Source organism: Tribolium castaneum, chromosome 2 (genome assembly GCF_031307605.1).
Source record: "Tribolium castaneum strain GA2 chromosome 2, icTriCast1.1, whole genome shotgun sequence".
Taxonomy (NCBI): Eukaryota; Metazoa; Arthropoda; class Insecta; order Coleoptera; family Tenebrionidae; genus Tribolium; species Tribolium castaneum.
Window position 1 is genome coordinate 1,248,349 of NC_087395.1, and position 13,517 is coordinate 1,261,865.

At 30.4% G+C, this 13,517-nt stretch overlaps 1 protein-coding gene across 1 annotated transcript in view; it reads right to left on the reverse strand.

The window, feature by feature from the left end:
- The window catches only part of LOC103314725 (stalled ribosome sensor GCN1), a 63,846-nt gene that overhangs the window by 4,160 nt on the left and 46,169 nt on the right, over positions 1 to 13,517 (reverse strand). The window contains exons 15-17 of the mRNA XM_064355226.1: positions 10,483 to 11,137; positions 7,983 to 8,610; positions 1,055 to 1,944 (exon numbers count right to left, since the gene is read on the reverse strand). Of these exons, the coding sequence (XP_064211296.1) occupies positions 1,055 to 1,944; positions 7,983 to 8,610; positions 10,483 to 11,137 (2,173 nt within the window). The remainder of the gene's footprint in view (positions 1 to 1,054; positions 1,945 to 7,982; positions 8,611 to 10,482; positions 11,138 to 13,517) is intronic.

A 13,517-nucleotide genomic window follows, 5' to 3' on the forward strand; every position in this document is an offset into this window, starting at 1 on the left:
ATTTTTCAAATGTTCGCATCAATAAAATCAAATATTTTTTTTGTAATAAATTAAATAGTTATTTACGTAATTAGTTATTGTTTAACGAGCACAATGTTTGCCAAAACAAGTGTGCTCTCAAAATTAACAAGTTTTCAAAAAAAAAGTTGCATATTTAAAATTCTGAGTAAAAACTGCCAAAGAAATTAACGTAACTGCTTTGGAAAAAAAGATAAATAATGAAAATGAAAAAAATTTTAATTTATTTTAACCATCACTTAATAAAAGTTAAATTTCCCTATCTACTTACTGAAATTTTCTGAAAACTAAACAAACCAGTTTCTTCAAGACCTTAAACACGTACGTTTTAAAGTAAATTCTCTTTTTTTAAGTGAAATTTGCAAAGAAAACACAGAAAAACGTCCAAATTTAATTCGTTTCGTAAAAATCAATTATTATTTTTTTAATAAATTAAATAGTTATTTACGCTATTAGTTATTTTTGACGAGCATAATGTTTGCCAAAACGAGTGTGCGTAGTTAAAAATTAACAAATTTTCCAAAAAAATTAATAATATAAATCATATTTCCCTCTTTACTTACTGAAATTTACTGAAAAATAAATAAATCATTAAAATTTTCATCAAGTTTTTAAACAAGTTTTAACTAACTTCTCACTTTTTAATGAATTTGCCAAAAAAAAAAAACAGAAAAATGTCCAAATGTATTTCGTTTCGTTAAAATCAAATTATTATTTTTTTTAAATAAATTAAATAGCTTACGTTATCACTTATTGTTTAACGAGCATAATGTTTGCCAAAACGAGTGAGCGCTCAAAATTGACGAATTGTTAAAAAAAAAAACGGTTGCAAACATATTCTAAATCCCGAGTATGAGCTAAAAAAAGTTGGATGTTTATTAGAACTTAGATAGTTGCTAAAAAATGAAAAAACAAATCACTTAATAACAGTTTGTAGCATTATTTTACAAGTTTATTTGGTTGTTAATTTTATGATAAGTGGATTTAAATATTTAACAAATTTTTGTCTAGGAAAAAATTGTTTTTTTTAACTCACCCTCACAAAAGGTCCCAACAAATTCGTCGGAAGCGCTTCCCCATTCAGCATCAAAAACTGCAGCAAATAGCCACACGAACGCACTGCAGTTTGCGTAATAACAACTCTATCAGCAGCCAATTGCCCCAAAATCGTCTGAATCAGTCTTGTTTTGTACTGTTCTTGCCATATACACGCTGGAAATTCCTTCAAAGCCACCGACAAAGCTGCTGCTCTTCCATGCCGCAAAGTCCAATCAATTTGCACATCTTCACTCAAAAGATGCTCAGTTAGAGTAACTTCCAACTGTTCTGGTGTCAACCAGCGACAAATCGCCCCCAAACAGCCGGCAGCACAATTCCTAGTCACATCTTCCTGATGCCCCAAAAGTGTTAACAAAGTCGAATGAATCTGTTTTTTAACTGTATCGGACATTTTATCACCAGCTGGCGTAATAATCCCTCTTAAGGCATGCAATGTTGTTTCCCTAATTGCTGAATCGTCACTTTGTTTAATCGTATTGTGCATTTCCATAAAAAGTGGATCTGCTCTTTGATGGATTACAATTAAATAACTCAAAGCTGTGGCCGATTTCAAGCGCACAATTCGATTTGGATCGTTTAAAGCTTTGACGAATGTTGTTTGAAGTTGTGGTAAAAATTGTTTTAACATAACACCAACTTTAGCTAACAAAATTGCTAAAGTTTCAAGAACTGCAGTTTTAACGTTGGCACTAAAACGATCGCCAAGTATTCGAATCAAAGGGCCTGTGATTGCAACAACGCTAGGCTGAAGGGCTTGTGCACTTGTTACTTTAATCACTTCGCCTAAACCTTGAGCTGCGGTTTCTTTCTCATCGCCATCACCATTGAGGATTGCCTCACGGAAAATGGGCAAAATTGGGGCAATACCTGAAAAAATATTCGTGTATTGCGCAAAATTTGCCGGGAATGTTCTTAACATTAAAAAGTATTCCATACCGAGCGCGATTCTATCCTTAAATTAAGGACTTGACGTAAAATTAAAAGTGTGTATCTTTCAAATTAAGTCGACATCGTTGAAAATATATATTACCAACTCGATGAAACAACGGAATTGAAGGGTTTCAGTTAAGTTGTCAACATTAAAAATATGAATTAATAATAATGTGGCCAATTTGCTAAAAAAATACTCACAAGTAGGGTTTTAATACATTAAATTAAGTTGGCAACATGGTTTAGTATATGACATGTAAGTTGGCAACATTAAAAGAAATGATTAAGTGTAACCAACTCGTGAAATAAGTCGGTTCGAGTTTTAATATTGATATTTAAAACTAAATTAAGTTGGCAACATTAAATATAAGATTCAATTAATTATTTTTTGTCAGTAAATGTAGAAAAATGAATGGTTGTATTAAAATTTTCCATTTCGAATGCGATTCTATCCTTGAATTATGGATTTAAGATAAACAAAAGTTGTCTATCTTTTAAATTAAGTAACTTGCTGAGAAAAGACTACTGATAAGTTTGAGTTAAGTTGGCAACATTGAATATATGGTTTAATATGGCCAATTTGCTAAAAAAGTTACGTTTTACTACACTAAATTAAATTGGCAACATTGAATATTAATTACCGTGTTGAATTAAGTAATGTGGTAAAAAAGTACTGCAATTAATTTAAGTTGGCAATATCAAAAATATAGTTTAATGTGACTCACTTGCCAAATTAAGTACCTACCAAAAATTAGCATTTTAACACCAAAAATTAAAACTAAATTAAGTTGGCAACAGTGAAAATATTATCTAGTTGCCAATCCTGAGAAACAAGTGATTAAAAGTTTCGATTTTAATATCGAAATTACTTTCACAACATGGAAATTAAGTTGGCAACTTTGAATTGATGACTTGAATATGAGTTGTCATGGTAACAGATTAGCTATATGCACCACAATGAATTTTTAAATAAAGAAAAACAGCTATAACTAACTTAAGTTGGCAACATTAAATATATGATTCAATTAATTTTTTTTGTCAGTAATTGTAGAAAAATTATGAAAACATTGTTTTCTACAAAATTCGTCGTGAATGGTTGTATTAAAATTTTCCATATCGAATGCGATTCTATCCTTGAATTATGGATTTAAGATAAACAAAAGTTGTCTATCTTTTAAATTAAGTAACTTGCTGAGAAAAGACTACTGATAAGTTTGAGTTAAGTTGGCAACATTGAATATATGGTTTAATATGGCCAATTTGCTAAAAAAGTTGCATTTTACTACACTAAATTAAGTTGGCAACATGTAAAATAAATTGGCAACACTGAATATTTATGACCGTATTGAATTAAGTAATGTGGTAAAAAAGTACTGCAATTAATTTAAGTTGGCAATATCAAAAATATAGTTTAATGTGATCCACTTGCCAAATTAAATACCAAAAAGAGCATTTTAATACCAAAAATCAAAAGTAAACTATGTTGACAACAGTGAAAATATTATCTAGTTGCCAATCCTGAGAAACAAGTGATTAAAAGTTTCGTTTTTAATATCGAAATTACTTTCACAACATGGAAATTAAGTTGGCAACTTTGAATTGATGACTTGAATATGAGTTGTCATGGTAACAGATTAGCTATATGCACCACAATGAATTTTTAAATAAAGAAAAACAGCTATAACTAACTTAAGTTGGCAACATTAAATATATGATTCAATTAATTTTTTTTGTCAGTAATTGTAGAAAAATTATGAAAACATTGTTTTCTACAAAATTCGTCGTGAATGGTTGTATTAAAATTTTCCATATCGAATGCGATTCTATCCTTGAATTATGGATTTAAGATAAACAAAAGTTGTCTATCTTTTAAATTAAGTAACTTGCTGAGAAAAGACTACTGATAAGTTTGAGTTAAGTTGGCAACATTGAATATATGGTTTAATATGGCCAATTTGCTAAAAAAGTTGCATTTTACTACACTAAATTAAGTTGGCAACATGTAAAATAAATTGGCAACACTGAATATTTATGACCGTATTGAATTAAGTAATGTGGTAAAAAAGTACTGCAATTAATTTAAGTTGGCAATATCAAAAATATAGTTTAATGTGATCCACTTGCCAAATTAAGTACCAAAAAGAGCATTTTAATACCAAAAATCAAAAGTAAACTATGTTGACAACAGTGAAAATATTATCTAGTTGCCAATCCTGAGAAACAAGTGATTAAAAGTTTCGTTTTTAATATCGAAATTACTTTCACAACATGGAAATTAAGTTGGCAACTTTGAATTGATGACTTGAATATGAGTTGTCATGGTAACAGATTAGCTATATGCACCACAATGAATTTTTAAATAAAGAAAAACAGCTATAACTAACTTAAGTTGGCAACATTAAATATATGATTCAATTAATTTTTTTTGTCAGTAATTGTAGAAAAATTATGAAAACATTTATTTCTACAAAATTCGTCGTGAATGGTTGTATTAAAATTTTCCATATCGAATGCGATTCTATCCTTGAATTATGGATTTAAGATAAACAAAAGTTGTCTATCTTTTAAATTAAGTAACTTGCTGAGAAAAGACTACTGATAAGTTTGAGTTAAGTTGGCAACATTGAATATATGGTTTAATACGGCCAATTTGCTAAAAAAGTTGCATTTTACTACACTAAATTAAGTTGGCAACATGTAAAATAAATTGGCAACACTGAATATTTATGACCGTATTGAATTAAGTAATGTGGTAAAAAAGTACTGCAATTAATTTAAGTTGGCAATATCAAAAATATAGTTTAATGTGACCCACTTGCCAAATTAAGTACCAAAAAGAGCATTTTAATACCAAAAATTAAAAGTACACCATGTTGACAACAGTGAAAATATTATCTAGTTGCCAATCCCGAGAAACAAGTGATTAAAAGTTTCGTTTTTAATATCGAAATTACTTTCACAACATGGAAATTAAGTTGGCAACTTTGAATTGATGACTTGAATATGAGTTGTCATGGTAACAGATTAGCTATATGCACCACAATGAATTTTTAAATAAAGAAAAACAGCTATAACTAACTTAAGTTGGCAACATTAAATATATGATTCAATTAATTTTTTTTGTCAGTAATTGTAGAAAAATTATGAAAACATTTTTTTCTACAAAATTCGTCGTGAGTGGTTGTATTAAAATTTTCCATATCGAATGCAATTCTATCCTTGAATTATGGATTTAAGATAAACAAAAGTTGTCTATCTTTTAAATTAAGTAACTTGCTGACAAAAGACTACTGATAAGTTTGAGTTAAGTTGGCAACATTGAATATATGGTATAATATGGCCAATTTGCTAAAAAAGTTGCGTTTTACTACACTAAATTAAGTTGGCAACATGTAAAATAAATTGGCAACATTGAATATTTATGACCGTATTGAATTAAGTAATGTGGTGAAAAGTACTGCAATTAATTTAAGTTGGCAATATCAAAAACATGGTTTAATGTGACCCACTTGCCAAATTAAGTACTAAAAAGTAGTATTTTAAGACCAAAAATTAAAACTAAATTAAGTTGCCAATAGTGAAAATATTATCTAGTTGCCAATCCTGAGAAACAAGTGATTAAAACTTTTGTTTTAATATCGAAATTACGTTCACAACATGGAAATTAAGTTGGCAACCTTGAATTGATGACTTGCTGAAATAAGTATTCTAAAGTATTCTATATCTACTTTTTAATTTAAAAATCCATTGTGGTGAAAATAGCATGTTATTAGCATTAACATAATAGCTGTCATGGTAACAGATTAGCTATATGCACCACAATGAATTTAAAAAAAAACAGCTATAACTAAAGTTGGCAACATTAAAAAAAAATGATGTTGTGTAACCAACTCGCGTAAACAAATGATGGAATAAATCGGTTCAAGTTTTAATATTGATATCTAAAACTAAATTAAGTTGGTAACATTAAATATAAGATTCAATTAAGTATTTTTTTGTCAGAAATTGTAGAAAAATTATGAAAACATTCGTCGTAAATAATTGTAATAAAATATTCCATATCGAGTGCGATTCTATCCTTAAATTATGGATTTAACACAAACAAAAGATGTCTTATCTTTCAAATTAAGTAACTCGCTGAAAAAAGACTACTAAAAAGTTTGAGTTAAGTTGGCAACATTGAAAATGTAGATTAATGTGGCCAACTGCTAAAGCAACTACGGATAAGTAGCGTTTTAAGACCAAAAGTTGTAACTAAGTTAAGTTGGCAACATTGAAAATATTTTGCGAAGTTGCCAACTGTGAGAAACAAGTGATTAAAACTTTTGTTTTAACATCGAAATTGAAAATAAATTATGTAAATTATGTTGGCAATATTGGAATCATATTTTCAATATGGCCAACTTAAATTAGTTACAATACTTTTCAGCACATTATTTAATTTAATATGATTCCATGTTTTCATTAATTATTTTTTTAATGTAAAGGAAATGTAGACAAATTGTAAAAACATTTTTTCTATGAAATTCGTTGTTAATGTTTATGTGAACATAAACATATAATATTCCATATCGAGTGCGATTTTATCCATGAAGTGTGTAAATTAAGGACTTAATATAAACATTAAAAGATGTAGATCTTCCATATTTAGTTAACAATTTGCTGAAACTAAATTAAATTGGCAACATTGAAAATATGGTTTAATGTGAACAACATACAAAAAAAGTACTGACAATTATTGACAGTATTGACAATTTGCTGAAACTAAATTAAATTGGCAACATTGAAAATATGGTTTAATGTGACCAATTTGCAAAAAAATGTACTGACACTTAGTGTTTTAATATCAAAAGTTTTAACTTAGATTAAGTTGGCAACAGTGAAAAAAAATCTCAAAACTGCCAACTGTGAAAGACAAGTGATTAAAAGTTTCAATTTAGCATCGAAATTTGAAATTAAATTACATTACATATTGAATTAGATAGTGTGCTGAAAAGTAGTGTAACTAATTTAAGTTTGCAACATTGAAGATATAATATAATATTACCATCTCGAAAAAAATTTCATCTCAAAACTTTTCTATTTAATTTCAAATTAGTATTTTAAAAGTTTCTTTTGACGTCTCTTATAGGTTTCTTTTGAGTTTTGTTCTGGTATTCAAATTGTATTAGCAGTTTCAAAACTATAAAAACGCCAACGTCGCATTTTACCGAATTATTTTTTAAATAAAATTGATAAAATTGTAAAACAGTTATCAATGATTAGATGTCACATTGAAACTATAAATTACATTAGCTATTATTTTTTGAAGTGCATTAATAATTTTTTATCTCAAAGTTGAACAAAAAAAACATTCAGAACAATATTAAAACATTGAAAATACGATTAGTTAGCGTTGTCTTGAGTTCAAAATATTAATCTCAAATGTTATATATAAAATTATTTAAAATATTCATTTTATTTTAAAAATATTTTAGTTTACTTTTTAAACTTTGCTTCAAAATTTAAGGTGTTAATCGACCTTAACTTTAAAATTTTAATTCTTTTGCAAAATTAAGTCAATGTTACGTATAATTAAAAAAAAGAAATTAGAAATCTTTCCTTATAAGTATTGTAAGATTTTAATTTCAGGGTTTTGAAGTATTAAAAATTTTAAGTGTCAAAGAGTTTCTATTCAACAAATTTGTCTTTTCTTTCTAATTTGTTAATGAAGGCTACTATTAATTGATACTGTTTAAAGCACCAACAAACGATAGGGAATGAGTACCTTTAATATATATTTTTTCGTGGACCGTACACTCTAAAATTTACTGTATTATTAATAAATGTAATAATCAATTGTCGTAATTTGAATTTTTTATGTTGTCAGTGTTTTTGGGGTCGCCAGGAGCCACGATAATTTTACCTCAATGGAACATATGGTTTAATTTCCGAAATAGAAACTTAAAAACTGAAAAAAATTAGTTGCCACCTACCTTTGGGTAAACAAAATCCGGGCAACAACTGCGCCCCCTTCATATCCGACATGGCATATCTCACAGCTTGCCTAACATCCGACACATAAGTCGCTTGCAACTTCGGATCCAAAGTCTTCGTAACCGCATTCAACGCCTCCCATGACATTTGCAACACATCCTTATCACTATCCGTACACAAATGTATCAAACCTCTCAACAATTGTGGCACATGAGTTGTATACTGTGCTTTTGAATTGGCACAGAAACCGCAAAGTAGTGTCGCAGCGGCTCGCCTCTGATCGGCGTTTTCGTTTCGTGTGTTTTCGAGCATTGTGTCGATGACGGTTCGAATACCGACTTCGTCACTGACCGATAGAACGACAGCTTGACAGTATTCCAACTGTTGGGCTTCCTCTGGTGTTCCACGAGATGTGGCCAAGGCTGTTTGTAATGCTGGGAGAATACGAGGGAGGTATTTGTTGAGGGCTTCCCCGGCTACTGATGCCAGAATCGAGAGGGCTTTGGTGTTGGCGGGAGGGGCGGTTAATTGAGGTACTAAGTAAGGGAGGACAACGCGAGATTTGATTGCCATTACTTGACGGAGGCCGTCTAAAGTCCATTCGACCACGTTGGGATCAGAGTCGTTCTAGAAATACAAATAACAACAAAATAGAATTCACTGTCAAAAAGTAAAAAATTTCAGGACCGTAGCCAGCTCTTAAATGCAGGAAGGGCAGATGATTTTGATAGAAGGGACAAGAAATTAAATCAAATTACTGTTATTGAAATTTGTAAAGGAACAAAAATACGTACTTGAACCAAACAATGAAAAACAAAATAAACGAAAACAAAAAACTATAAGTAAACTACTCATAAAGCTGTAATTTTCTCTTTCGTTTGTTATGTTATGTTGTTAAGTTAAAATGAATTTCCTGTGTTTTTTTATATACAGGGTCGCGAGAAAGTATGGATACAGTTAAATATTATAAAAACTGTTTATTGAAATTTGGTGTATACTTAAGAGTATATAAAATTCTATCGTTTCAGATGTTTATTTAATTTCTATCTATCTCCATTTGTTCTTCGGTTACAGGGCTAACTTGATTTTTTTAAATAGCAACAAGAGTCAAATTTAATATTTTTGGGAAGAGAATTTTTTTGACACATGCATACCTTAATTTAATCGAAACTTAAAAAAAATTCGAAAATTTTGTTAGTCTTGGAAATGTTGTCTTTATCTACCGTTAGCTCTTTGCTGTTTAAACATTGACCAAAACGTAAGTAAAAGTTAAAAATAACGTTTTAATTAAAAAAAAAATAAACACGAAATACTCGATGCTACAAAAGATGTTCAAAATGATTTCCACTAACTTTTTGGCTTTTTGTCTCCATGATACACCAACATGAGAATTTGTTTGCTTAGATTTACTTAAATGTTGCTATTATTAAACTAATTATTGCACCCAAAATTAATTTTTGGCTAATATATAAGTGACAGATATCGCTAGTAACAGTATTTTTAAAGCTAACTTAGTTTTACTATTCAGAAATAAAATTAACTAGACGCCCTCTGGTGATGACTTTTGAACCATGTCGAAAACAGTAAAGAAATTTTCGTAATTCCACATTTAACTGACATTTAATGAATTGTTCAACAATTTTGCGTGTATAGTGTTAATTACTTACATTAGAAAGAATCACTTTAAAAGTACGTGGTGGTAAATACTAGTGTTGACTTTGGTTCTGTAGTTTTTCGTGGTATAAAGTGTTTATTGTTGGAACTTGAAAGTGGATAAAAAGTTAAAGAGATTTAAATTTTGATTACAAAGTGTAACAAACAGTTGTCTAATTAAAGACTATAAGTAATGGATCACAACCAACACATGTTGGGCTCAAGAAACCAATAAATTAGTGAAGTGTGTGAATTTTAGGTTAGAATTTTTCCACTGAAAAAATCATGAAATGTTTCGGTAAATCTACAAAACTACAATAAAGATTAACAAGTCCTAATACATTTAAACGTAAATTATGCCAAAAGGTGGCTTTTCAATGTCTTTGTAATAATTTTCCAATAAAGAAAGTGAACCAAACAGTCATTCGTTATTCGTGTTTTCCTCGTCATCTCTCATTTGTCAACATAAGTTTCTTGCATCAAAGGTGCAATAATCATTCCGCATAGGCAATGTAATAATTGTGAAGCCTCAAAATTCGTACAACGCTCAAAATATCCGAATAAACATTTTCCCGCCATTTACGGTTACTGTTTTCGACCTAGCTCAGTGGCGCCCCCAACGGTAATTTTACTTCCGAATAACTACTACATTCTATGAGAAAGGTACCAGGCATAATTAAAACAGAGATTAGACTTGGACATTTTTTACAAACATAAAACATGTTCAGACCAACCGTGAATTAAATACTTTTAACATCAATAAACAAATCCATCATAAACTAATTAACTAAAATAAAATTAAAAGATAACGAAGTGTTGTTATATTAAAAAAAAATAAGTACTCACCAATTGATTAAGCATCGTCGGTAAGATATCATCCAAAGCCCTTGCACCAACCGTCGAATGCAAACTATCGAAAGTTTTGGCTGCGGCTTGCCTCACTTCTGGCAAAGGATCACACAATGCTTTCCTCACAGTCGGTACCAACGAATTAACAAAAGTCAAAACCATCTCCTTGGACGTCGAAGCCATAATTTCCGACAAACCAATACACACACCTTGCCTCTGATCGGCTTGATCCGACTGGAGCCCCCTTTCCAGAATCGGAATAATTTCCGGTAGTACCCTCTCGCCCAATTTGCGCACCAGATCACCAAGTGTCCTTGCGGCAACTTGTCGCTTATCGTAGCTATCGCTCGCAAGACAACCCAGCAACAAACCGAACAATGTTGGTAAAATTTCTCGCAAAGTTCGAGGTGTGTTTGTTACTACGACCTTCCAGACGTGCAAAGCCGCTTGTCGGACCATCAGTGCAACGTCGGAACGGCCCATGTAAAGACCGGCCAAGACACGATTACGTCGTTCAGCACCTAGGGCTTTGATTATGGCATGGTGGGATTGTTCGGTGCCGAAATTGTCGTCTTCGCTGGCTGTTTCAGTGCTCATTTTGCCGGTAACGCCAGAAATGCGGTAAAGTAAGTCGCCGAGAAGTTGCACCGAACTGAAATATTTCGGCAAAAATAAGCAAAAACACACAACTATTCAATTTATAAAGAAAAATCGAAGGTGAGATTTTGTTCAAACTGACCGAAAAATCATCAAACAAGTCGATAATTACAACAATTTAATTTAAACAAGTTAATCAAATTTTGGTACTAACTAGAGTTCCTATATCGGGAGAGTTGGGACACTGAATGTCAATTTTTGAAATTTTGTTTCATATACATCGGGATAGATATAAATCGGGATAGAAATAAGTGGTGCTACATTTGAAATTTGGCGAAAAGTCAAATAAATTTGTGAAAATTTTTTTAATTTTTAACTGCGTTTAGAAATGGTTTAGACTGGCAGTCGTCGTCAATTCACTGTTTTTTTTTATATGAACTCCAAATTTTAAAAGAAATTTCTTTGCAAGTAAAAAAACAAATCGGGATAGAAATAAGTGGTGCTACATTTGAAATTTGGCGAAAAGTCAAATAAATTTGTGAAATTTTTTTAAATTTTTAACTGCGTTTAGAAATGGTTTAGACTGGCAGTCGTCGTCAATTCACTGTTTTTTTATATAAACTCCAAATTAAGAGATTTCTTTGCAAGTACAAGAATTTTACGTCTAAACTCTTCATCATAAACATTTTTTCCTTAACTTTAAGAAATGGTAATCAGCGATGAAGAGAGAGAGAAATTGAACCTTTCCTGCCAAATTTTCCGTTTATTATTAACAAGCATTTAGAAAAGTGGATTGTCTAAATAATATTATGTAGAAAATCTATGAGATTTTGGGAATTTCTCTATGCATTTATAAAATACGTAGGTACTTGAACCCAAAATTGGTTCTCATTTTCAGGAAAGTTGAACCTGTCGCTGCTTGGCCGCCTTTAGCATCTACGTGAACTTTAGATTCTGTTTCAAATTATAAAGTTATTGGGAATTCACGATTTTCTTACGTTTTTCATACGAGAACACCTTCAATATCATTTTTTGGAAAATTTAAAAAGACGAGAAATATGAAGGGTTCTTGATGACCAATTTTTGGGACGAGATGTTTAACTAAAAATTGTGACTGAAAGAAAAGCATTTTTAGCATTGAAGTATGTTTTAAGTTATGTATTTAATATTAAAATAAATATGGAAAAATTTCAGAAATGTGAACATTAATATTGGGAGGTATTCAATTATTTTCTTTTTTTAAATAGTAATCCCAAAATTTCTACGTTTCCTACGTCCCTGGTTAAATTTGACCTAATTATGTCATTTTATGCATTTGACAAAAATTATAAGCTTGAAATTATTTTCGACATAAACCTATGACATAAGTTACTAACAAAATTTTTGATAAAAAAGGATAGAAATATATACCTTATCCACATAATACAAAATTGGCTCGGTTTGACGTTCAGTGTCCCAACTCTCCCAATAAAGGAACTCTAGTAAAACAAGCCGAAAACTTCGTTGAAATAAGCCATAAATTGATCCAATTATTTTCAAGAGTTTGAGATAAAAACTAAGCTTTTGTCAAAAAAATTTTAATTAAGTTCGTTGGAAAAGAACAGACTCATCTATATATATATAAAATTGCTCTTCCTGACGGACCTATCACGCACAGCCTAGACGGCTCAGGATAGAAACCTGAAATTTTCACAGTAGATAGCTATTGTAACGTAGGGGTGTACTAAGAAAGGATTTTTGGAAAATCACCCCCTAAGTGTTAAATAGGGTGTTAAAGTTTGAATAAAAATCCGTCATTTTTTATGTTATATCTTTGAAAATTAGTATTTGGGCTTTGGGTTAAAAATAAAGACGTGTTTCAGGATTTTTGGAAAATCAACCCCTAAAGGGGTTAAATGGGGAGTTGAATTTAGAATTAGAGTTTAGAGAATCCGTCATTTTTTAACGTCCATTGAACTTATGTCCTTGAAAATTAATATTTGGGCTTTTTGTTGAAAATTAAAAAAAACGTGTTTCAGGATTTTCGAAAAATCAACCATTAAGAGGGTTAAATAACGTATTAAAATTTGTATAAAAATTCGTAACATTTGAATTTACATTGATTAAAGTCGGTATTTGGGTTTTCAGTGAAAAGTGAAAAAACACGTATTTTAGTTGAAAATACCGACCCCAAGAGGGTTGAGCAGGGGTTGGAATTTGTATAAAAATCCATAAATTTTACTTTGTATCCATGCAGTTAATATTTGAGTTTCCAGTTAAAGATGAAAAACGTTGTTTAAGAACATTTGGAATTTCCACCCCTAAGGGGGTTAAATGTAAAAATCCGTCATTTTTGAACTTATATTTATAAAAATTGGTGTTTGGGCAATCAGTGAAAAATAAAAAAACACAAGTTTTATGATTTTTAGAAATTCCACCCCCAAAGGGTTCAATAT